We start from the raw sequence: 27151 nt of genomic DNA, 5'->3' as shown, positions 1-27151 counted from the left end.
GTGCAGACTAGAACTGGGATCATCCAGGATGAAAAGAACCACAACAACAGCGCTCAACTTCAGAAAAGGGAATTATGATGCAATGAGGAAAATGGTGGGGAAGAAACTCAACGGCAGCACAAGGAAGGTAGAGTCCGTAGAAAGCGCCTGGACCCTGCTCAAGCGTACGGTGCACGAAGCACAGAACCTGTACGTCCCCAGGTTCAGAAAAGAGTGCAAGAAAAATCGAATAAAGAACCCAGCATGGATAACGGCAGCTGTAAAAAAGGCGATCAGTAACAAGAAAGCATCGTTCAAAAAATGGAAACAGGATCAAACGCAGGCCAACCAAAAGGAACACAAGGAAAGCCAGAAGGAGTGCCACCGAGTGGTTAGGAGAGCAAAGAGGGAATATGAAGAGAGACTAGCGGGAGAGGCAAAAAATTTCAAATCATTCTTCAGGTACGTAAAGGGGAAGCAACCAGCGAGGGAGGAAGTGGGGCCCTTGGATGATGGGGATAGAAAGGGAGTAGTGAGGGAGGAAAAAGAAATAGCTGACAAGTTAAATGACTTCTTTACGTCGGTCTTCACGAGGGAGGACACATCCAACATTCCGGAACCAGAGGAAATAGAAAATGGAGATCAAGATAACAAGCTGGTCAAATTAGAGGTGAGCCAGGAGGATGTCCTCAGGCAGATAGACAAGCTAAAGAGCGACAAGTCGCCAGGTCCGGATAGCATTCACCCAAGGGTGCTCAAGGAATTAAGGAATGAAATAGCAGAGACACTTCAGCAAATATGCAACCTATCCCTAAAAACTGGAGAGATCCCGGAGGACTGGAAAATAGCTAATGTCACGCCCATCTTCAAGAAGGGTTCGAGGGGCGACCCGGGAAACTATAGGCCGGTAAGCCTCACATCGGTCCCGGGAAAGATGATGGAGGCACTGATTAAGGACAGCATCTGTGACCATATCAAAAAAAATGGACAGCTAAGGTCGAGCCAGCATGGGTTCTGCAAGGGTAGGTCGTGCCTCACAAACTTGTTGTACTTCTTTGAGGGGGTAAACAACCAGGTGGACAAAGGAGAACCCATAGACATAATTTACCTAGACTTCCAGAAAGCCTTCGATAAGGTACCACATGAGCGGTTGCTCAGGAAGCTATGGAACCATGGGGTGCACGGGGAGGTCCACCGATGGATCAAAAACTGGCTGGCAGACAGGAAGCAGAGGGTTGGTGTAAAGGGCCATTACTCGGACTGGCAAGGGGTCACGAGCGGGGTTCCTCAAGGATCGGTGCTGGGACCGCTCCTGTTTAACATATTCATTGACGACCTGGAGGCGGGAACAAAATGCGAGGTCATCAAATTTGCAGATGACACCAAACTATTCAGCAAGGTTGAAACCACGGTTGACTGCGAGAATCTCCAAAGGGATCTTACGACATTGGAAGAATGGGCGAAAAAGTGGCAAATGAGCTTCAATGTAGGGAAATGCAAGGTCATGCATATAGGGAGAAGGAACCCGATGTTCACTTACAAAATGGGGGGATCAATGCTAGGGGTCAGTAATCTGGAAAGAGACTTGGGAGTGATGGTAGACACGACATTGAAGGCGTCGGCACAATGCGCCACAGCCTCGAGGAAAGCAAACCAAATGTTAGGTATCATTAAGAAGGGTATCTCGACCAGAACGAAGGAAGTCATCCTGCCACTGTACCGGGCTATGGTGCGCCCGCATCTGGAATACTGTGTACAGTACTGGTCACCGTACCTCAAAAAGGACATGGCAATGCTTGAGGGAGTCCAGAGAAGAGCAACTAAACTGATTAAGGGTATGGAAAACCTTACATACACTGACAGACTGAAGAAGCTGGGGCTGTTCTCCCTGGAAAAGCGGAGACTCAGAGGAGATATGATAGAGACCTTCAAGATCCTGAGGGGCATCGAAAAGGTTGACAAAGACAGATTTTTCAATTTGAAAGAAACCACAAGAACAAGGGGTCACTCGATGAAATTGAAGGGGGACAGGTTTAAAACAAACGCAAGGAAGTACTTTTTCACACAGAGGGTGGTGGACACATGGAACACCCTTCCGGAGGCCGTGATAAGAAATAGCACAGTACAGGGTTTCAAGGATGACCTGGATAGGTTCCTGGAAGACAAAGGGATTGAGGGGTACAGATAAGAGCAGTGGAAGGTTTAGAGATAACTGTAGAGGTAGGCAATAAAATTAGTCAGGGACCGCTGACCAGGCAATATGCCTGATGGGCCGCCGCGTGAGCGGACCGCTGGGCTGGATGGACCTCTGGTCTGCCCCGGCGGAGGCGACTACTTATGTACTTATGTACTTATGTACTGAAATTAGGTCGAAAACCATGTTGGAATGGCAAAAGGCTAGAAAACATATCTAAATAATTAGAAAGCTGAACAGAGACAATTGTTTCCAGCATTTTTGTTACTAGAGGAATATTGGCAATTAGTCGATAATGAGATGAAACTGCTGGATCCCTGAACTATCTATACCCTTCAGTAATAGGGTTACCTAGAGAATAGTTTATCAGTGATGTAAGCCAACAGATTGCTTGTAAAGGGATATCACGGAAAATGTAAGAGGGGAAAGGATCTAAAGAACTCCTACATTTTCTTAATTTGTCACACAATTTCATAACCTGTTCATCGGTTACAGTTTCAAAAGTACACCAGGAATATCCTCTGAATTTACATCCTCAGAGAGTAGATCATTGTGATTTATGTTAGGAAATGTGGCCTTTATAAGCAGGATTTTATCTTTTAAAAAACTTTGCTAGCTCGTCAACAGTTGGTTTACAAGTCCATTGTGTATTATCGTTTGCAGAAGTAAGAGATCTCCAAAGTTTGAAAAGAGTTTTATTTTGATCTCACAGTCTTGCAGGAGTAACATGGTGTTTTGTATGCTGTCTAAATGAAATTCACTGAGAGCTGCAGAATCCTGAAAAACAGAGAAGTTGTTCTGGAGACAGTACCACAGTGCTAGCAGAAACTGTTTTGGCAAGATGAGAGGAAGCATATATTGAGAGAAGAGAGATAGAGGGCCACACTTAGGCTACATGGCGGCTGATACTGGCCTCTGGGCCTTATAATGAAGAACACTGCCACAGGGTATCTCAATAACAGCTGAATATCCCCACTATCCATATAATTTTTAGCCTCACCTTGGCACCATTTTATACAGATGGTTTGGGGCCAGTCACAAATTCAGCCCTATATCATCAGCATAAATTTTGAAATTCCATAGATATGGTTATTTATATGGATACTGGCAGCTTGCATCTGTATAAATCCCTTAGGAAACTGACACTAGGGATTCTTTCAAACTAAAGCATGCCAGAAACAAAAGTGACTCTAATTTTGGGGGTGATTTAGAAAATTTGGAACAACAGTAAAGTGGATAATATGATAGACACCTCTAATACTTAACCAATGCAGAGCAGTCAAGTTGTCTAGTTCCAGGAAGATTTTAAGCTAGTCCTGGATTTCAGACCACCCCATCCTGATGCATTGTGAGTCCTGTAGTGCCAGCTTCATTGGACAGAATCAGGATTTCCAACTACCATACTCCAAGTAAGTTCACAACCAGGACTGACCTAAAAATCTCTCTCCTGGGATTGGGTAATTGTCAACTCTCTTAAGCCAAGTGGTTGATTCCACTCCCCACTCTATAAGGGCATCTCTTGTTAAAATGTCGTCTCCATGGTTCACAGAAGAGCTACATGCTTGGAAACAGAAAGGCTGCCAACATGAAAGCTATTGGTGCAGATCTGTTTTAGCTCTACAGAATGTAAAGCACACCATATTACTGTACTTATAAATGTTACTAAAAATTCTAAGGCACACTACTTTCTTTTTTTCTATTGCCTCAGCACAAAACTTTTCAAAACAACTGTATAATCCTGTAACAGAACACTCCTCAGAAAATCCTAGGGGACACCCTTCAGAAGCTGCAGATCAAAGAAAACTGACTGCAGTGTCTGGAACATGGATTCTGAGATGGGCTGAGGCTACAGCTCAAAGGCCCAAGGGGGTTTAACATTTATAAATGCTGTTCAGAGCCCAAAATAAATTTTACAGAAGTCCAAAAATAAAATAAGGTGGTGTAAGAAGCCCATAACAGTTTGTGGAATTACACAGTGTAAACTTCACCAAAATAAGAGTTCAAAGAAAAAAATCCACATACAGAGCTTTTCCTACACACTGAGGAAACTAGTAGCAAATAAAAAGCAAGAACTTCCCTTATCGTCTTTTTGGGCCTGTGTTTTCAGAAGAGCCCTCTTCTGAACTACTGGATTTCTCTTCTCTCTCTCTCTAACAAACCTTTAGGGCTGGGTTCTCTAATATTGCTAGTAAAATCCGACAGGCCACTATCGCGGCTGTAAATGAAACAATTTCAAAAAGGCGAGTCATATTTGAAGAACCGTGCAAGCAAATGAGGTTCTTGGAGGTTCACAGAGGGGCGCCATATTTACATGAGATGAGTTGCTGGTGATAGCGATCGGCACATGCGCAGAATAGTTCACAGAAAAAGGTGTATATGTGCCCATGTGCTGGGATAAGCTACGCCATAGGCACGCATGCTGTGGGTGTACCTTATTGGAGCACAATATATGCCGCATTTTCTCATCATTATATTGCAAGGATCCTCCAGAAGGGGAGGTGCAAGTGTCTGCTTTCAACAAGCATGCATAAGACACACCTTTACCACACATGCCTGAGGTGTATGCTTTTGAGATTTTTTCCCCCAAAACTATTATACTACTATAATTTAGGTGAATGGTGTATTTTTAATATTTTATCATGAGCTACAGCCAGAAACACATGCCTGAGATGTGCTTTTCACAGTACTGCACAGTACTGCACAGTAATTTTTGGTTGTCAAAAGCCAGCGCCGCGCTTAGAGAATCATCTGGCAATGATAGAGAATCACCCAAAGTGTTCATTTAAATATTAATGAACCCATTTTACTACCACTTTAATATTAATGACCTCATTGTAATACATTTGCATGGCAGAGTCAGAGTCTGCTAGGAAGTTCGGAAAAGACCATGATGATCCGTTCTGGTAATTTCGGCCAGTAAAATACTGCCATGCCAAACCAGCTGAAGCCAGTTTAGCAGCCATCGTTAAAGGCATGGTAAGTTTTGAGAATCTAGCCCCTGGTTGGTGCCCTTATCTCAGGCAGATCCTTTATCTGGGGACTTGGGACAAAAGTTTTCTAGACCACTTCAAACTGGTGTCCCTCCTTAGGACTCCTCTAATCTTTCAAACAGAAAGCATGAGTATCTCACTCTCTGACTGAGAAAACAGACACATCTGTCTCCTTTCCCTGAGTCTGAGACCACAGCCCATAGCTGCTCCTCAGCTCCCTAAAACTGAGAAAACAGTAGTATCTTATTGCTTTTTCTGATCTCTCGATGAGATCTTCCCCTAGTGACTTAAGGTGTCAACTTTATGACCTCTATTGACTAGGACCTATCTTGATGATAGGATAAGGCATCACCCAAAAGTTACATCACTCTTGGGGAACTTCCTTACTCTAGAAACTTTCAATCACAGTCATAACCCTACTCTATAATAGAAGCTAGAGCAGTGTCTCGCAAACATTTTTAGTGCCAGCACATTAAACAGAGCAAATGTTTTTTGTGGCACGTAATAATTGAAATTATACCTCCATAAATGTTTGCGGGTGCAAGCAGCATCTTCCGCCGCCCTCGGTTCCCTTCTGATGTTACGTTCTAGTACAGTGAAAGGAAGTGCTTTGAAAATGACTCCCTCATGGTGTCAAAAGTCATTTAACCTTCCATTGTCTGAGGTACAAACAAATGCGAGTCCACTGGGGACAAAAAAAAATATTGTACTATATGTGAATGCAACTCATTTTGAGCTACAATTGAAAAGGGAAAATCCATATCAGGTTTCAGATTTATTTACAATTTGATATACTGCCTTATCAAACATCAAAGCAATTTTACATAGTATATATAAAAAACCAAGAAATTATAAAAACATATATAAAAAACAAATTTCAATACAATAACACTAAGGGCTCCTTTTACGAAGGTGAGCTAGCGTCTTTAGCGCACGCACCAGATTAGCGTGCGCTAGCCGAAAAACTACCGCCTGCTCAAGAGGAAGCAGTAGCAGCTAGTGCGCGTGCCATTTTAGCATGCGCTATTTTGCGCGTTAAGGCCCTAACGCGCCTTCATACTAGGAGCCCTAACAGTCTGACACACTGACAAAGAATGACATACTGATACGAGAGATAACTGGGCAGAAGTACAATATTTAGATAGAAAAAGCTGGGAAGAGGGTAAAAACAAGAGGAAGGGAAAAACAGGCAAATCTAAAATACGAGGCTAATGGAAGGGAGCAGACTTCCATTACCGTCCTTAAAAGAACAATCATACATATTATGCATCTTTAAAAAGAAAGGCCTTTAAGCTACTTTTAAATTTATCGAGGAGTGTAATTTCTCTTATGTGATTTGGTGCTGAATTCCAGATAGTAGGGGCCCTAACTGAAAAAATGCTAGTACGCATGGCGTTAGTGCATCTTAGTGAAGGGTGTCACAAGCCCAGCAATATAGCCATCCTTGTTCCAGCCAGGAAGCAGAGAAACCTAACTCTGAAGCTGAGGAGAGCCGATCAGTGCAGCAGCTCTCCAACTAACATGGAGCAAGACCCTGTTTCTGGAGAGATTTCACAAGAGCAGGAGCCCTGGGAGGAGTGAGAGCAGGATGAAGACAAACACTCCTTTAAACCTAGACTAGGCTCTAGTAAGATACAGCTTAGGAAAACAGGCTCCCAGTCCTTTAGGCGCACACCTGCTGAAACTGACTGAAGAACAGGAGAGAGCTCAGGGAAAGCAGAAGCCTGCCCATCCCCCACCCAGGCTGGGGCGTGACTCTCCCAGAGCAAGTCAGGTGAAGCAGTGCAAGCCAGGAAGGGAGAGAGCTGAGCCAGCAGAGGAAGCAGACTTTTGGCTGGGTGCTCCAGAGGTCAGGCAAGGTAATGAAGTGGAAATGCAAGATTCAGAGGAATCTTTACTGGAAAATCAGACAGACTGCCTGAGGCCAGAGGAAGCCATGGACATTGTTCTGGATCCAGTTGATGACCGGATGGACGAAAGTTAAGTCTTCTTTTTGATTTCTTTTGCTTGAAAAGACTTTCCACTGCACTGAGTTGTGGAAGAAAGGAGCTATATGTTTGCTGGCTGTTTGAGACTTTTAAAGTCCATTGTAGGGAAAGGCTACCTTACCAGGAAAGGACTTTGTATTGTTTTTTTTCCTCTGTTTTGAGAAGGTGAAGTCACTGAGAGCTACAGTGGGGATTGTGGGGCAGAATCCACACAAGATCCACAGGGTTGGGATTGCGGGGCCTATTAGGCTATTTTTAAGAGTGGATTCAGCAATTCCCCACCCCCACCAACTTACTAGGGTTGGTAGGGGGAAGCCTGAATAAGCTTAGGCAGGCACAGTGTACTTTACAAGGACAAGTTGGTGTTTGCAGGACTGTGCAATACTTACTCATTTTTGATGTTTTTGTTTGCTTGAAAGAAGCCAGTGAGGAACTTCTAATACTTACCCTGAGGCAAGGGTGTGACCAGCAATGTGCTGATTTGGCAGCCAGAAGGACTGCAGGGCTAATAGCCAGAACAAGTGTACCATTTGAGTTTGTTTTTTTTTCTTATTTTGGATATATTTTGAACATTGGCTACACTACTAAATAAAGCCTTCCTTATTGTAACAGAGACTGAACGTGAGCCTTATTGTGTTGAGAGAACTGTGACCATTCTGACTATTATTCTCTCAGAATATTGTTATCCCAGCAGGGCTTTCAACCTTTGAAGGCACGCCAAGTCAGTGATTTGTGCTCTGCCCGGTATCCATCTCAGAATCCGGTACCGGGAGCACGACAAGAGATAGATAGTAAGTTTTGATTTGAGGAATGTAAAGTATAAAAAGCATATAACATGCAAGAACAGAAAGGGTCACTGGCTGAACTTGAATCATAAAAAAGATAAAGGATCATATTTACTAAAACTGGCATAATACTACATAAAATAGGATGGCTGGCTTGTCTTCACTGTTGCAAACCCCAGAAGTAGCTTTTTTTAACAGCAGTTTGTACCAATAATCTAAGCAAAACTGCCTCAGGTAAGAACTCAGATTGGGAGTCCTCCAAAATCAGAAAAATGTCAACTCCATCCTCATGACACCCTCAAAAACAAGGCACGTAAAGTATGCACATTATTGAAAAAGCATGCGCTTTTATTTTGCATTGAGGGTGAGCAATTATCAACACTCCCCTTCCCCCCAACATTCAAAACTATTTAATCGGCCAGAAACGGCCACTGACTGGTTAAATAGCATTTTGGTGCCTAACCGTAAATATTCAGCAAGAGATAACCAGTATCTTGTGCTGAATTTTCGTGACCACTGCCAAAAAGTTAACCAGTTATACTGTGCAATAACTGGCAATATTCAGCACTGACCAGTTAAGTTTAGGAGGTAAATCGGACCACATAAATAAAAAGGCCTATCTTTGCCCATTATTAGTTAATCTGCTAGTACTGAATATTCACTTAGCTGAATAAGTTATGAGCAGTAGTGGCTCGTGGCCAGTAAGGGGTGATGTTTATGGGACGGTAATGGAATAGATATCACAACATGATAGTGCAGTATTTTTGTAGAGTTTTTCTACAAAAGTGCCTGTTTTTCGTATGATTCTGGGTAACTAGTTAGTTACAAGCATATGTGTCAGTTAAGGCCACGCCCAATAGAAGCGTACGAAAACAGGTGAATATAAATCTGAATATGGATGCAGTCAAAGCCAGAAAAACACACTACAGATTAATATAAGGGAAAGTATAATAATATTCTTTTTATGTACTTTGCTATTGGCTAGATCATGGAGGAAATTGGGATGTGCATGGACTCCATTTTGTGCTTTGGACTCCATTTTGTGTTCAGTTTTTTCCCTGTCTTTGTTTAGTTTTCCCGCTTCTCAGCATCGTGGTGTTAATTGATACCAGATGTGCCTTAGGCTGGGTAGGAAAAGTATATTGGATTATGTATCCTAAACTGAGATATAACATTACATTTACGAAATATGAATGGCCGAGATATGAATGAAAATTATGAATGCTTGGGCCCAAACAAGTATGAATGTGTGGATATGAAAGAATTGGTGTTAAAGATGGAAGACACAACATCCAGAAATGGTTAACTTAAAGTCAGAAACTGCTGTTCCAGTCTCTTACATAGGAAGGCTTCTGTGTGAAGATTAGTGAGATTTGAAGCTGTCAGCTCAGGGGGAGGCAGCCCCTCGCTTCTTCTAAGGCTGACAAATTTTCAGCACTGTAGGGTTTAGAACATTTCAGCAGCTTGCCTGACACATAGACAAATTGTCTGAAATAAGTTTTAAGAATGATAAAGGATTATTGGAAATGTTATAAAATGTTAATGTATATTCAGAAATGAATGTAAACAGAACAAAAGTAATTTTCTGAAACTTTTTTCTTTGTCTAACTTTTAAACACCTCCTTTGTTAATTTTGATTGGTTAAGAAACTGATGATGTCATACTGAGCCAAAGGTATATAATGGGGGTGTTTCGAGATATTGAACTGAGCTCGTTATCAGAAGGCCAGCATTTTGGCAACTATAACGACCTCCCGCTAATGCAACGGCTAACGCAATTATGCTTTATTCTTTTGGTGTCATGATTGAAAAAATAAAAACAATAATTATATTTTGGTAACAAAGCCTTTGCATTTAGCGTCATTTAGCATGTTTTTTATTATTTTTCACACCTTGAGTGAAAGCTAGCAGCTTAATTTACAGCTGCAGCTTTGTGAGTGCGCGGGCGTCCAATTCCCATGCTCAGTTAGTGCCGGCTAAAAAATACCTGAATATTTAATGTCAATCACCAGAAATGGCCCAGCATTGAATATCTGGGGTTGGACCTGACTGAAGTAGTTATGCGGGCTGCATCTTGCCAGCTGAATATCGGCTCCAAAGAGCCCATTTCCATGGGGAAAATATTGTTTTACTTGCCCAACTGGCTTTATTATTGTTCTCTGTACTTTGTGGGTTACCATGCATGCTCACGCAAAAAATGGAAGCTATTTTTCAGTGTGTGCTAAAAAATGTAGTGCTTCACAAGTTAAACAATATTTTATTGTAAGAGTTAATATTTTAACATGCATGCTAAAAAAAAAATTAGCTTGAGTTTTAATACATGAGACAGGAAAAAGTGTAAATACATTCTGTCAAAATACTGACCTCATTTCAAACCATTCCAAATTTTATTGATCATTTCAGATTAACAAAGCAAAACCATTTCTCCTTATTTTAACAATATAGAAAATTTACTCTAACTGTCCACCCTATCTCGGACTTCTCTTAACACTGTTTCAGCAAAGACCATCAATGATGGTGTTACCACTAGCCTAGTGGATAGAGGTAAATTCTATATATGGTACTTTGAGTTGCATGTGCAGATTTGGGCACACAATGTTGTCTGTTATGTCTCAGTGTTGTCTATGTGTTTTTATCCTAACTTTTAGGGGTCCTTTTACAAAGCCACGCTAGCGGTTTTATCGCACGCACCGGATTAGCGCGCGCTATAGTGCGCGCTAGCCAGAAATCTACCGCCTGCCGAAGGAGGCAGTAGCGGCTAGCTTGTACGGCAATCTAGTGCGCGCTATTCCACGTGTTAAGGGCCTAGCGCGGCTTTGTAAAAGGAGCCCTTAATGTACATCGCTTAGAAATTTTTATAAGCGTTCTATAAACTTTTTAATAAAACTTGGAAACTTGACACACTTAATTTCTGCATGCAACTTAATTGAATGAGTTAATTAGTGCTGATAATTGGCATCCTAACAAGCAATTATTAATGCTAATTGGGTTTAATTAAAAGTTGCATGTGCAAAATTAGGCAATGGATCTTCGCCTACTTTTTATGCATGTGTGCAGAAATGGGAGGGTCATGGGCGAATTGGGTGGGGGGCGTTCTTAGAATTTACATGCCTAATTTTGGTTTGAGGTTTTGCATCACATTTCAGTTGGTGCAAATGGATGTGCCTGATATTAGACACGATTTTCAGGCATAAGTGCTGTTCTATAAACTGTGCCCATTTCTAAGTGCCATTTATAGAATAGCACTGAGTGGGGTATTTTTCTGATTTTTTTTTAGCCGTCATATATAGAATTTACCCCATAATATTGTAACTGAGAGAGCAACCAATAGGGAAAAATCCTCAACATTTGAGCTGAACTGGCCAGAGCTTAAGCACCTCCATATGACCTTGAACATAAGGTCCCAAGGTTTTCACTAGCATTGATTGGTTGACTCAGTATTGTAATTTGCCATAATTTGGGTAGTGCTAAAAGGATATATTAGTCCAAAAGATTGGTATCATCTGCTGGAGCTGACAGTGAAACATAGATCAAATCCAGCAGTGAGTCAGCTCACAGTGAGCAAAAAGATCTATAGTGCCACTCAGAATTTAGAAAATAAATTAATGTCTAGGCCTTCTGAAACCATGCAGCAAATCAGATTTAGTGTAAGGGTAGTCTGAAACTGAACAGCCAATGAGAATTAGTAAATCCATGAAGTTATAAGTAACTAATTGATTTATAACATGTGCTCAGAGATGTGTAGCCCTGCCAAAGACCGAAGTCCATGTAGCAAGAAAGACCCACCACCAATCATTTCATATGTGACACAGTGAAAAAATGAAAAAAGCCCCTTTGAAAGGTGCAATTCCTAATATATAAAATGCTCATTAATATAATCAAATGAACTTAACTTAAAATCCTTGAGGGTCCCGACAAGGACCACGTTTCGATGTTTGTCTCAAGGAACCCAAATAGCAATGTTAAATACTGAGGAGTAGTGGCCCCTGGCCAGTAGGGGGTGATGTCTATGGTACGATAATGGAATGGACGTCAGGACATGCTAGTGCAGCATTTTTGTGGAATGTTTCTACAAAATGGCCTGTTTTTCGTATGATTCTGGGTAACTCTAGTTAGATACAAGCATATGTGTTAGTTAAGGCCACACCCAATAGAAGCGTACGAAAAATTGGTGAATAAAAATCTGAATATGGATGTAGCCAGGGCCAGAAAAACACACTACAGATTAATATTAAGGAAAAGCATAATAATATTCTTTTTATGCACTTTGCTATTAAGCTAGATCATAAAGGAAATCAGGATATATATGGACTCCATTTTGTTCTCTGTCTTTCTGTATCTTCTGCTTGGTTTTTACTCCATGTTGTGTTCAGCCTATATCCCTGTCTTTGTTTAGTTTTCCTGCTTCTAGCCTAGTGGTTCTAATTGATACCAGATGTGCCTTAGGCTGGTTAGGAGGAGCATAGTAGATTACGTATCCCAAACTGAGATATAACATGTATTAAATATGAATGACATATAATGTGTGAAGCTATGAATGTATGGATATGGGGCCCCTGAATGTGTGGTATGAATAGATTTGTAAAATAATTTGTACTTAAAATGAAATGGTTAAGTTAGAATCAGATCTGTAGCAGTCTCTAGCATAGAAAGGGGGGAAACAGCCCCTCCTTTTCCTCTAAGGCTGACCAGTTTTCAGCACTGTTTTTAGGTGTAACATGAAATTGTTAGTTGTTCAAAGCACGAGGAGGGAGTATCCCTCCTCCAGGATAAGGCTGAGAATATTTCAGCACCTTTTTTTTAACAAATGCAGATTCTCTTAATATACCTTTTTGGAAAGGACAAAGAAAGAATATTGGATATGTAATAAAATGTTAATGTATATTCAGAAATGAATGTAAACAAAACAAATATGATTTCTGAAACTTTTAAACAAGTAGAGGAATTTTCTTTGTCTAACTTTAAAGACCACTTCTGTTTTTGATTGGCCCACACGGCCAATGATGTCATACTGGACTTAAGGTATATAATGAGGAGCTTCAAAGTATCGAGCTGAGCTCGTTATCAGAAGGCCAGCATTTTGACAACTATAACGACCTCCCGCTAGCGCACCTAGTCTTTTGAGTTTCATGATGGAAAAATAAAAAAATAAATAAAAATTATATTTTGGTAACCATGCGTTATGCGTTCATTTTACATATTTTTGTTATTCTGCACACCTTGAGTGAAAGCTAGCAGCGTAACTGCAGCTTTATGAGTGCGCTGGCATCCAATACCCATGCTCAATACTTCATTCAAAACACCCTAATAACTGTCAGTAAGTTCTTAACTTTCTTCTTCTGATCTCTAGAGTATTACTTGTTCCCTGATTTCATTTGACTTAATGAGAACTAGTAAAGCAGAATTCAGAAATCAGTCACCAACAGGAAATAATATGGAGACTGTACAGTCAATATCAATGTTCTGGTATTCTGAGATAAAAGGCTCGAGCTAAGACGTTTCAATAAAGAATAAGAGTCCTTCTAATCATTTTCAGAAATAGCATGAAATACAAAATAAATTAATGAAGGCAATAAAATCACTGTTAAGCAACTCAGAGGAAACATCCCTTACCTTGGAGTTCTTGCCTCCACTTCGGCCTGATTGTGAGGAACAGCTGCGCTGCACACACTGCTCTGGCGTAGATGGGGATTTGTCAGAAGAATGGTCCGAGCTCTTCTCCACCATGGTGTCCCCCTCGTTGTTCTGAGGTGTTGGAGACCGGGAGCGTTTACGGAGGATGGGGGAACAAGCAGGCGTGCTGCGGTTTGAGTTACTGGCGGTGCTGCAAGAGGCAAAAAAAGAAACACTATCAGAGATTTGAGTCTTGACTTTTAATAGATGTAGGGGCTAATTCCGTAAGAGGATGCCTACATTAAAGTAACAAAAAAGGCTTCTTTTTTTTATAAAAGTAATATTGGCAACTGTGAACCTTTCTAAAATAAAACACCAATAGCCCAGCTCAATAGTATGCAACTCCTCGCACACGTTTATACCTGCTTCAAAAACAATGGCCAATCAGGGACTTCCTTAGACTCCTCCCTAAGGAAGTCTCTGATTGGCTAAAGTGCCCCAGGCCCCTCCCAAAGGAGGAACCTGAGGCGCCTCAGCCAATCATGACCTTAAGCCCCTTCCCATGCATCATATGATGCACCGGGGTGGGGCCTAACGCCCGCATTGCATGGAGGAGCCCTACAGAGTAGGAGGGACTCAGCACCACTCGTACTCCCAACTTTTTCAAGTACAGGGAGGGGAGGGCCCAGCCCCGCCCACAGAGGAGCCCTACGGAGCAGGAGGAACTGAGCACCCCTCCTGCTCCCAACTTGAAAGCCGGCCTATGGTTTGTGATGGCAGGAGGGAGTTGGCATCCCTCCTGCCATATTCACGCTTGATGGGGGGGCAGCATCTTGAGGGGAAGGCCCGTTTGGGGGGGGCACACTTTTTGAACAGGCCTGCCTGTCTTTTATTTTATTTTTTTTATGGGGCAGATATTTTGTGTGAGTAGGCCTGTCCAAAAAATAGCAGACCTGTCGATAGCACAGTTACCGACAGGTCTGCAGCAGTCGGGTTTGCCAGTAGTAAAGCCCAATTCAAAATAGCCAAGCAATTGTTAGTGAATCAATCACTTGGCTATTTTGCATGGGATTTTACTAATTTGCATGGGAGGATCGGGATCGAATCGCTGAACAGGTTAGTGAATCAGGTCAGAGGGAAATCAGGTTGGAAAGGGCTCGCAAACCAATCGGTACACGATCGGTTTGCTTAGTCAATCTAGCCCTAAGTGACTTGCCCAGGGTCACAAGGAGGAGCGCTGGGCTTCAACCCACAGCCTTAGAGCTCTAACCACTACCACTAAGCCCCTCCTCACAAGCAATTATCAGTGTTAATTGGATTTAAGTTAAATTTATGCATGTAAATTTAGGTGTGGCGCCAAAAAGGAGGTGCAGAAGGAAGGGTCATGGTTAGATCAGGGGCGTTCCTCACATTTACATGCATAATTAAAGAATAAGGGGCATCCATGCCTAAACTTTAGGCATAAGGATTTGTGATACTTTCCTTGTGCAAATGGCCATGCCTAAAGTTAGGTGCAGCTCCTGGGCGTAAGTGTTAATCTATAAACCATGTCTAGCTTTAGGCACAGTTTACAAGATAGCGCTTAGTTGGGGGGTTTTTAGTGTCAGTTTTTTAGGTGCAAGATATAGAATTAGGTCCATAATTACTTACAGTCTCTATAATGCTTATACTCAAGTAAAATAGGCTTTTTATATGGAAAAAGCTTTATAAATTATCCCTAAAATGTCTGCAATTAGAGCCAAGAATAAGCTTATTCGTATGCATGCACCTAAAACGCACAGAAATAGCATTCCACTTGACTGCATGGCTCTATCACACAGAACTAATTTACCACTGCACAGATGATTCAAGATAATTATCCTACTATTCTAGGCATAGATCCAGCATACAGTGTTATTCAGTGACAGGGACCAGCACACATAGATAATTTACTACTATTTGACTGAAATAGAAAATCAAACATGGATTACATGTACATAATAGAAAGAAAGCTGAGTTTGATGAACATTTATCTTCTTTCAAAGTATGTATGTATGTGTGCATTTATTTATTTGCTACCTTTTTGAAGAAATTCACCCAAGGAGGCATACAGCCAGAATAACCTGGTTATTTTAGTTCTATTCTTGTTTTGGATATCTGAAAACTGGCATTTAGATGTCCATATTGCGTGGATGTCCAAATCCCAATTTTACAAAGGCTGGATAGGGACTTCTAATACTGCATGTTCTGGGCATGTTTTAGGTGGGACTAGGGAGGTCCCAAATATGGACATCCAACTCCAACCCCGTATTTAGACCAGGTATTTGTCATGTCCAGGTTATAGAAAGGTACTCTGAGCAGCTGTTCACTGGAGGGATTTAGGTATGACATCTCCTTTAAATCCCAGTGGTTGCTGTTCCCCTCACTCTCCCCTGAATGTGGAATGTGAAACTGGCAAGGGATAACAGCTTTGGGTATTATAGACATTTTTAATAGAGTACCAAGTCTAAAGAGTAACGTGTCTAATGGTTAGTGCAGTGGTCTGAGAATCAAGGGGCCAAGGTTCAAACCCCACTTCAGCTTTTTTTTTTTCTTTTAAATTGTAAAGCCTTCCAGGGATTGAAAAATACCTGCTGTACCTAAATATATATATTCAGCACTTAAGCAGCCACAGCACAGACAGGAAATACTTTTATGTGGTCCCATTTATGCAGTAAACATGGACGCTTAAAGGCTGAATATCAGCCCCCAGAATGCTCCCAGCATAGCTGTCTTTGAGTTAGGCACTAAGGGCGATATTCTATAAACAGCGCCGAAACTTAGACGCCTAAGTTAATTGAGAAATGTTGTTTAAAATGGTAAAAATAAAGAGCCAACTGGCACCTAAATTAAAAGAACTGAAATCATACTTACATAGGCGAATGTCAAAATAGACTTAGCCAATGCCAGAAGTGGTATTAGATGGCCTAAAGCGCCTACTTAGGCACGACTCATGCAAAGATAGGCGCCGGAAATATAGGCCCGGAAAACCCTGGCCTACATTTCCAGTGCCTATCTTTGCAGGGGCAGCTTGTCATCAGCAGTTTGGGGGGTCCTGCCGGCTAAGCTGATCGGGGATTCTCCCACCATGATCAGCTGATGGCAAGCCCTGGACTATTTAGATTTTTCAGGCATGATTCTCTAATAGGCACCTTTGCATGATTGATACCCAATCGAGGGCTGCTTTTTAAGGCAGCCGCCGATTTCGATGCCAGTTAGAGAATCCGGGCATAACTGCAAATTTCAGCAGGAATTAGCAGGTTAAATCCCTCTGAAAATTTGTGGCTAGCCCCAACCAAACGATTTAGCCAGTCAGCAGCCAGCTAAATCACTTTGAATCGGCTGACTAAGAGTTTAAAATTTAGCTCTGTATTGTACTGGTAGCCAGTAAAGTTTAGGCAGTAATGGTTGATGCAGTCATATCACATACAAACTTCTATTAGTCACGCTGTGGTATACTGAATCAGTTGGAATATGATTTAATGACTGCACACAAACCAAAACAGTAAGTACAGTCTGGCAAAGAGCTCTCCTCTATATGTGCACGTATGGAGCAACACAGAGATGTTTTCATTATTGTATATATAACCAACATAGCCAGAGTTATAATTACTGTATATGCCTAGACAAATACCTAATGTGTAAAATTATCTGCATGGACCAGCATTCAATAAAAAGGCTTTTGAGGGTATGTGATCTACATTCTTCAATTGCTTTCTAAGCAATTCACATCATTTCACTAGTTGTTCAAGGTGTGTTACATTCAAATTCAATTTCTCTATCTCCAAAGGGCTTACAATATAAGCTTTTACATGAGGCAAAGTAGGGTTGTGTGACTGGTGGCAGTGGCATAGCAAGGGTAAGTTGAACAACTAATAAAATGATGTGAATTGCTTAAAAAGCAATTGAAGAATGTAGATCACATACCCTCAGAAGCCTTCCTACACCCCCCTGCCGTGCACGCACCCCCTTCCCTCGTACCTTTTTAATTTTCCTGGTGAGAGCAACAGCACAAACTTGCTGCCCACGTCATGCCAGTTATCCCTCTGACATCACTTCCTAGGCCCAGAAGTGACATCAGAGAGAGGCGACACCGACACGGGGCAGCAAGTTTGTAATGCTGCTTGCGCAGAAGTAATTAAAAAGGAAAGGGGAACACGCGGATAGCAGGGGGAGCGGGAAGGAGGGGGGGCAGAGAGGAGGATGGATGCCTGCGCCCTTTACAAAGACCACACCCGGGGTGGACTGTCCCCCCTCCGTACCCTACTTACTATGCCAGTGATTTACCGTGATATTTGAACCAGACTTCCCTGGTTCTCAGCCTGCTGTTCTAACAATTAGGCCAGTGTTCTTCAACCTTTTTGATACCTACGGACCGGCGGAAATAAAATAATTATTTTGTGGAACGGCAGTTGAAGAACACTGGGCTAAGTCGTGGGCCAGACTCTGCCCATCTCCACCCAATCTCCGCCCCAGACCCCACCCCCATAATGGTACTAATTGTAACACCATTTTTCCATTCATTTTTTATATATACAGCCATTTCAGGTGAATCGGTTCGAATCGATTCAAAAACAAATAAACAAACAAAACAAAAAAAAAATCGGCCTCCTGATTCAGCAACTGACCCTCCCCCCTTCGCCCTCTAAAGCAGGATCGGCAGCGCTGCCTCTTGCTGGCCAGCCGCTGCCGCTCCTGCTTTAGAGGGCGAGTGGGGAGTATCAGTCGGAAAGTGCTTCTGTCCAACTTCCTCCCTGTCCCCCTGGCATCAATTTACCTCATTTCAGCAGCCTGGATAAGATCGCTAATGCTAGCGATCTTAGCAAGCTGCCATCGGGGCTTCCGAGCTGCCTTCTCTCTGCCACGGTCCTGTCCCTCCTCTGACATCAGAGGCATCAATTTACCTCGGACATCAGATGAGGGGCGGGACCGTGGCAGAGAGAAGGCAGCTCAGAAGACCCGATGGCAGCTTGCAAAGATCACTAGCACTAGCGATCTTATCCAGGTTGCTGAAATGAGGTAAATTGATGCTGGGAGGCCAGGGGGAATACGCAGGCCTTCTGGGGGGGGTGGGGTTTGTACAGGCCTTCCAAGGAGGGTGCAGTCCTTTGGAAGGGGGGGTTGTACAGGCCTTCAGGGGGGACAGGCAGGCCTTGGGGGCAGGCCTTCAGGTTTGGGGTGCAGGCCTTTAGGGGGGACAAGCAGGCCTTGGTTGTAGGCCTTGGTTGCAGGCCTTCAGGGGGGACAGGCAGGCCTTGGATGCAGGCCTTCAGGGAGGACAGGCAGGCCTTGGGTGCAGGCCTTCAGGGGGGACAGGCATGCCTTCAGGGGTGGGGTGTAGGCCTTCATGGGGGACAGATCTTCAGGGGGGACAAACCTTCAGGGGAATGGGCCCCGGTGTAGAAGTACACGGAGGGAGGGAGGGAAGGGGGGGTTCAAAGAGACGTGCATATGCCGGACTTGGGGGGGAAGAAATAATGGGTCTAAAAATAGAGGAGAGGGAGAGAGATGATGGACAATGGGATTTAGGGAGGGAAGGAACAGAAAGGGAGAGAAGTTGGACACAAGGGATAGTGTGGAGGGTGGGATAGAGATACTGGATAGGAGGGTAGTTGGGAAAAGAAAGTGAGAGATGGTGGACTCTGGGGTGGTGGGGAAGGAGGGAGAGATGCTGGATGAAAGGGTAGTTGAGAAAAGGTGGATCTGTGGATGGAGATAAAAAAAAGGAAAGATGCCAGACCTCTGGGGGAGGGAAGGGAAACGGAAGGGGAGGACAGAGATGGCATATGGATGATTAGCACAGAGAAAGAAGAAAGAAGGAGACCCTGGCAAGCAAGTTATCAGAAGACAACCAGAGCCTGGGACCAACAAGATTTGAATAATGACCAGACAACAAAAGGTAGAAAAAAATAATTTTATTTTCTGTTTTGTGATTACAATATGTCAGATTTGAAACGTGTATCATGCCAGAGCTGGTGTTAGACCGCAAATGTGAGCTAGGATTTAACAGAGAGAGGAAAAATCTTTTTTGTTTGTTTACACCACAGCGCCAATGTGGTTAGGAGAAGGCAAAGGGAGTGAAGAGGCTATAAAACGGGTGAAGAGGTTATAAAATAAACCCACCAGGATGTTTAAAAAAAACAATACCCAATTGGGCAGGAAAATCGAATCGAAAAATCGATTCAATAGGCTGAATCGAATCGAAATTTTTTTCCTGAATCGGGCAGCACTAATACAGACACACAATATAATCATAGTAACAACACATAATAGTTAACCACAAAATTAAACTACACAAAGCACACTGTATATGCTTCTCAATATTCATTCCTACCAGAACACAGATAACCCTATGCAAATATGGGACCAAAAGTACAGTACTAATATATACAAACAAACCCTAAGATGTGAGACTTGGCATGCACTACAACCCCAGAGGAAAACAAACAAATGCATTTCTTCATGAACAGACAGCAGATGTAAATTAATCACTAAATTAAAAAATAAAATTATTCCTCCTACCGTTGTTGTCTTCCTCCCTCCATGCTGTGCCTTGTCTTATGGCCTGCTCCTGCCTGGCCGTTTTATGCCACCCCCCGGTGTTATCTTCGGGCCGGCTCTCTCTTTCTCAGTGCTGCAGTGCACAAATCTGTGGGCTCCTCGCACGTCCTGCACCTCATCTGGAAGCCTTCCCTATGACGTTACGACATCAGAGAGAAGGCTTCTGGTTCAGGCGCAGGACACACGTAAGAGCCTCTGCCCACAGCTTTTTGCACTGCAGCACTGAGGAAGAGGGAGTCAACCCAAAGACAACACCGCATCGATTGCACCGTGGAATGGCGGCTGAAGAACACTATCTTGAGCCCAATGCACGTGCCGGCCCTGTAGACCGGCAGGAAATTTCTGCAGACCGGCACTGGTCCACGGACCGGTGGTTGAAGAACACTGAATTAGGCTATTCCTCCATTCTGAATTAATAATTTAATTACACAGTAATACAAGGTACTTTCACTTTGCTTTATCGAAATAAAGATGCTCTATATCAGAACAATTGTGGTGCATTGCTCCTGAAGCAGACCATCTAGAAACTTAAGAGCTTCCTCATCTGTCTCCAGTTCTGTGATGAAAAAGAAGTTGATTCAACTTAGAGAGACATCAATTACAATAAGAAGAGCTCCCCTCCCCCCCATTATACAGCATTCAGAAAATCTACCCCCACACCCATAAAGAATTCAAAAACCCAGATTATAGATGGGTTGCAGTGGGTAGATCTATGATAAAGATATATACTGTTCCCCAAATGATACAACAGAAAATGCCTCTACTGCACAAAAAAATGGAGATGCTACAGCAATTGAAAATGAAGCGGCGAAAAGGGCGAGCAGAATGCTAGGAATGATTAAGAAGGGGATCACAAACAGATCAGAGAAGATTATCATGCGGCTGTACCGGGCCATGGTGTGCCCCAAACTGGAATACTGGTCGCCGTACATGTAAAAGGACATAGTACTACTCAAAAGGGTCCAGAGACGAGCGACAAAAATGGTTAAGGGACTGGAGGAGTTGTCGTACAATGAGAGGCTAGAGAAACTGGGCTTCTTCTCCCTTGAAAAGAGAAGACAGAGAGGGGACATGATCGAAACATTCAAGATATTGAAGGGAATTGACTTAGTAGAGAAAGAGAGATGAGAACGAGAGGGCACTCTCTAAAGTTAAAATAGGATAGATTCCGTACAAACGAAAGGAAGTTCTTCTTCATCCAGTGGTAGAAATAAGGAACGCTCATCCGGAGGCTGTTATAGGGGAAAACACCCTCCAGGGATTCAAGAAAAGGTTAGATAAGTTCCTGCTGAACCAGAACGTACTCAGGTAAAGCTAGACCAGGGGTGGGCAACTCCGGTCCTCGAGGGCAGGAATCCAGTCGGGTTTTCAGGATTTCCCCAATGAATATACATGAGATTTGTTTGAATGCACTGCTTTCAATGCATATTCATTGGGGAAATCCTGAAAACACGACTGGATTCCGACCCTTGAGGACCGGAGTTGCCCACCCCTGGGCTAGACTCAAATAGGGCACTGGTCTTTGACCTAAGGGTCGCCACGTGAGCGGACTGCTGCGCACGATGGACTACTGGTCTGACCCAGCAGCAGCAATTCTTATAACGAAAAAACACCCCCAAACTCTATAAAGTCCACCTAAAGTTAGGCACCTACATCGGTATGCCTAGCTGATATAGCGCCTAACTTAATTGATAGGCTTAATTGCTACTAATTGGCATTTAACCCCTGATACTTGCTATTAATTTGACTTAGTTGAAAGTTAGGTGCTTAATTTGAAAAATGTGATTCTATAAAAAGTAGGCACCTAATCCAAAGCGCTTACCAAAAAATGGGCGTGATTAAGGGCGGATTGTGGACATGTATTTGAGTTAGGCGCCGTTGTGCACCTAACTTAGGTGCAGGCATTTAGGCCATGAAAACCCTGGCATTAAATACAATATGCCTAATTCAGCAGTGCGACTGATTTTCGGCTTTAAAAAATGGGATCACATAACCCCTACTATCAAAAATTCCACTGGCTGCCCCTAGAAGCAAGAGGGCTGTTCAAATTTGCCTGCCTTTGTTTCAAATCTATTCTTGGTATGGCCCCCTATACCTGGTCTCCCATTTTAAATTGGATAGCTCCACCAGGCCTACACGCAGAATTCATATGTTCAGCCACCGTATAATAAAAACCTTCCGATACAAAAGATTTCTTGACAGAACTCTAGCCTTCCAAGCAAGTCAACAGAATGGCTGGCTAGGCAACATCATCAAGCACTCCTCATCCTAGCTTAACTTCAGAAAACTAGTTAAAACCAACCTGTTAACTGATTTGTAACCAAGAACTCTTAAACCTTCCCCTGTACTCTTTCACATGTACTCGATATCCCCACATTGTGACTTTATGTAACCAATGACTTCATTGTTATTTTTTTGCTGACTGTCCAGCTCTTCTTGCTGTAAACCGCCTCGAACTACTATGGCTTTGGCAGTATATAAAAATAAAATTATTATTATTATTATTATTAATAGTAAGGATGTGTGGTGATGCCTAAGGCCACTTAGGCGGTGATAAGCAGTGCCCCTAACTTTTACAGAATTGAGCTTAGTGTCACACTAGTCAGTACTGATTTTTTTTAGGTGACATATATAGAAATCAAGGCATCTATGCACAAAAAAAATCCCAGAATGCTGATTGCAAAACAGAAAACTCCTTCTGAGTGGCAACACTTTCAAAGATTTTGGCTCGATGCCTCATTTTGAAGGGCATAAAAAGGTTAAATGCATCCTAGGATCCATCAGCTAGAAGAAATACAAGATAGAGTGTTCATGTGATAATAAAAGCAAGTGATGCTTCTAATATCAATTTTATAATTCACTTGAGGACCAATGACATAGTTAGAAAAAACATCTGTGCAGTACAGAGAGATTTTTAAGAATTTATGGTAGGATCTTCGGCATATGGCATAGTCATCATACAGTAGACTTATGCGATTCAAAACCCAATGTAAAGGCTTCAGATATATGTCCTTATTTGTTATTTATTTATAAAAATTTTTATACCCTTTCCTTAGCATCACAAAATGCCAGTTAAGATAGTATACAAAAATAAAATGTTAAAAACCCAATTAGCATAACATCAAGAAAACAGTAGCACTTTCACTGCCTTTCTAAATAGCCAGCCCAACTCCTTCCCACCTAAGTTCATCAGGCAGCTTATTTTATTCTAAGACATATATAGGAGGATGGGGCCACATATAGAAAATAAAAGGCTACACAGTAAAGAGGGCCTAGGTCTTCTCTGACAAGAAAAGGGATCCTGCCTGTTAAGTGAGACATTCAGATCAAACACAGGTGTTTAAACTAATGGAAAATTATGGCAGATGGAAGCTGATTAATTTCATTTATAACAGCACTTATATTCTTCTCTCTCAGTCCAAAAAGAGTACAGAGCAGATTACAACAACAAACCAGAAAAATAAAATAAATATGTAAATCAATTTGAATAGCACATATTACGCTAAACCAATCCAGAAAATAAAAACAAAACAAAGGTAAACCCATGAAGTAAGCAAATTATATAGAAAAGATTTTACATAAAACCCCATAAAATTTAGGATAACACCTCCAGCAGGCACATAAAGGCAACAGTGAAACTTAAAAGAAATCTGCTCAATAGCCCACTTTTTAGTAAGAGGGTAGACGAGGAGATAAGATCAGCAAGCCAAGGAGAACTAGCTGAACAGCTATGGACACTAATATTCCTAGTTTAGGGCCCTAGATAATAAAGTTCCAGGTTAACATTTTCATCAAGCAATGTATAAGACAACAACTTGGTACTTTCTGCAGATTTTGGCAGTGTACCAATGAGCACATGCACTGCAATCTGTGAACATGAGCTGCTTGGCGTTCGTGCATCTGGAAAAGATACACTATGCTAACACAAGGATGGATGTTTTCCATTGCAGGTCTACTCTTGCATAGATATTTATGTCTATGTAGGAACGTACTACAGTTTAAGATACTTTTGAAGATCTGGGGTTTTTGGCATACCCAGTCATTTGAAGTACAGTGTAGACACTGTGATGTGAGACTTTCCAGTGCATCACTTCATTTGCTTTGTTGTATGTTGCTTTTATATATGCTTTTATTGTAATCCGCTTAGGCAAAATAAAAATTAATAAAATAAATAAGCAAGCACACAGAGGACAATTCTCTAAAGTAATGAACAGTTACGCACCAATTCTGTGCATAATTCATTAGAACAGAAATGCACATACACTATGTGTGCACATATTTGCACATGTCAAATTCCACCTACGCACTATTCTGTAAGTACATATGTATCTTATATACGGCCTAATTCTATATATGGCGCTCAAAATGGTGTGCAGAAATTTGGGCACATACCCAATTTTCATGTGCAATTTATGGGTCCCTTTCACAAAGCCCCGGTAGCGATTCTGCTGCGGCAAATGCACCGAAGCCCATTCAATTCCTATGGGCTTTTGTGTATTTGCCAAAGGAGAATTGCTACTTCTCTTGCTTTGTGAAAGGGGCCCTAATTGAATAACAAGCCAATTAGCGCCATTAACTGGGCACTAATAATCAATCATCAGCACTAATTGAGCATTTTAGGCACCAGGAACACACACAAATTTTATGTGCAGATCAGAGGTTGAGGGGGGGGGGGGCATTCCTGGAATTTACATGCAGTCTTATAGGGAATAAGGGAGATCCACAAGTAATTTAGGCATGCTAATTTGTGCCAGGTTTTACTAGGTGTAAATCCTTGTGGTTATAATTGGTTATGGATCCCAGCACCAAATGCTATTCTATAAATGGCGTTCAACTCTAAGTGCCGTTTATAGAATAGTGCTTAGTGTAAAATTTCATCAGCACCAATTTTTCAGCACCATATATAGAATTTTGGCTAGTGGGTATTTTACAGCTGGGTGCACACATAGGTGGAGGAGTCTGGTTGGAACTAGAGAATGGCATGGGAACAAATTTTGCCCCGTCCCCACAAGAACTCATTTTCCCATCCCGTCCCTGCCCCATTCCTTCCAGCTCTGTCCTCATCTGCACAAGCCTCAAACACTTTAAAATCATAAGTAGCAACATTCTAGAGCTCAGATTGTGAAGTCATAATGCCTCATTCCACCAATGCCTAAGCTCTGTCCTCATCTGCACAAGCCTCAGACATCTTAAAATCGTAATTAGCAACATTCTAGAGCTCAGATTGTGATGTCATAATGCCTCATTCCACCAATGCCTAAACTCTGTCCTCATCTGCACAAGCCTCAGACACTTTAAAATCATAAGCGGTCGAGGCTTGTGCGGTTAAGGCAGAGCTTACAGGAATGGGGCAGAGACAGGGAGAGCAACAAACTCGTGGAGATGGGGTAGGGAAATTTTGTTCCCATGTCATTCTCTAGTTGGAACTCACGCTTATATGCATGATATATATAATACCATGAACTATGCACGTATAACTGGAACTTAGGCACACACTACCTCTATGGCTGGTGTAAACGGTCTACTTAACTTGTAGGCATGCTATTTTGCTGTTAAGTTAGTATTCAATGAAGGCTCTACCAGGTGCCCAGTTATAGAATTACACCCTAAAGGGAGAGAAGGATTTACATATTAATATTTTATTTTCTGTCATTCACTATATTAGCATAAATCCCATGAATAGGATACAGCCAAATTGGGTTATAATTTGTTTAGGACAGGGATGCCCAATAGGTCGATCGCGATCGACCGGTAGATCGCCAAGGCAAAGTGAGTCAATCACGGATAGGCTCCGTGTTAGACTCGGGGATCGCTCTGGCCGTGGGTAGGGGGGCGTGTTAACGATTATCCCCATTTGCATGCAGGCCTTTACTGAATTGGGTCGGCCGGCAAGCAAACGGAAACAGATCGCACACGGTTTGGAGGTTTAGTGAATCCTGCCCTTAGTTGGTTAGCACTAACTTTATTCACAAAGTTAACCAGCACCAATCTGAATATTAGCCAGTGTCTGGTTTATTTCCAGATCAGCATACATACCCGGATATTCAATGATGGGAATTGAACATGCCCCAGAACTAAATAAATAGGGTTAGTTCAGCCCACGGCCTGATGAAATGTTCAGGGCAGAGAAAAGTCACACAAAGCTTACAGTCATGGATTTCAAAAACAATGATTTGGGGAAGTAGCTGGAGGAGGAGTTGGCAGGATGGGCGGAGATAAGTAAAGTGGAAGAACAGTGGGCTAACCTGAAAGGAGCTAGGATAATGGCAAAAAAATGTAAATGCAATGAAAGAGGAAAGGGGGGGGGGTCAGAGAAACTATTATGATTCTCTGAAAAGGTGAGTACAAAAATACATAGGAAAAAAATTAGCATTCAAAAATACAAAGGATATGTAGAAAAGTTTAGAGAAACGATGAAAGAAATTAGGCTGGCAAAAATGCAAGTGGAAGAAAAGACTGCTAAAGAAGTCAAGTTGGGGCATAAGAAATTTTTTTAGATATCAGAAAAAGGAGGAAAGTCAGAGGTGGAGTTGTAAGATTGAAAAATGAGAAAGGAGCAATCTTTGGAGGGTAACAATAAAAAAAGTAAAAATGATAAATACCGTATATACTCGAATATAAGTTGAGACCTCCATTTTCTCCGCCAAAAAGGAGGAAAAATGGTTGACTCAAATATAAGACGGGGGCTTAATATTCTGCACCCAGTGTCCCCTCCCTCATGCCCTGCCCTGCCAGGTTTTGCACTCAGCCCCCCTCCCTGCCATGCAAAAATGGAATTCAAAATTTGTGTGATGGTATGCCCTCAGTTGTCTGACATATTCAAAAACTCATATAATAACATATTCCAGTCATTAACTTGTTCAATAGTCTGTGGGAAAGAGGAAAGACCTCAGATCGTATGTTGGTGTCACATGCCAGCCAAAGGGTTGCTCAGCCAGTACGAACAGATTGTAATCACCAGTCTTCCTCCACCACTATTATTTAAATGTGCAAATTAGCAATGTGCATATATTTCAAGTGTTTC

At 42.1% G+C, this 27151-nt stretch overlaps 1 protein-coding gene across 4 annotated transcripts in view; it reads right to left on the bottom strand.

The window, feature by feature from the left end:
* LOC117347498 (protein Aster-B) overlaps nt 1–27151 on the bottom strand; it is a 206515-nt gene that overhangs the window by 79197 nt on the left and 100167 nt on the right. For all 4 annotated transcript variants that reach the window (XM_033918534.1, XM_033918539.1, XM_033918536.1 and 1 more), the window contains one exon: nt 13549–13759. In XM_033918534.1, the coding sequence (XP_033774425.1) occupies nt 13549–13759 (211 nt within the window). The remainder of the gene's footprint in view (nt 1–13548; nt 13760–27151) is intronic.

The sequence above is a fragment of the Geotrypetes seraphini genome, chromosome 13 (assembly GCF_902459505.1).
Source record: "Geotrypetes seraphini chromosome 13, aGeoSer1.1, whole genome shotgun sequence".
Classification (NCBI taxonomy): Eukaryota; Metazoa; Chordata; class Amphibia; order Gymnophiona; family Dermophiidae; genus Geotrypetes; species Geotrypetes seraphini.
Note: the sequence above shows the minus strand (reverse complement) of the source record. Positions and strands in the feature narration are given on the sequence as shown.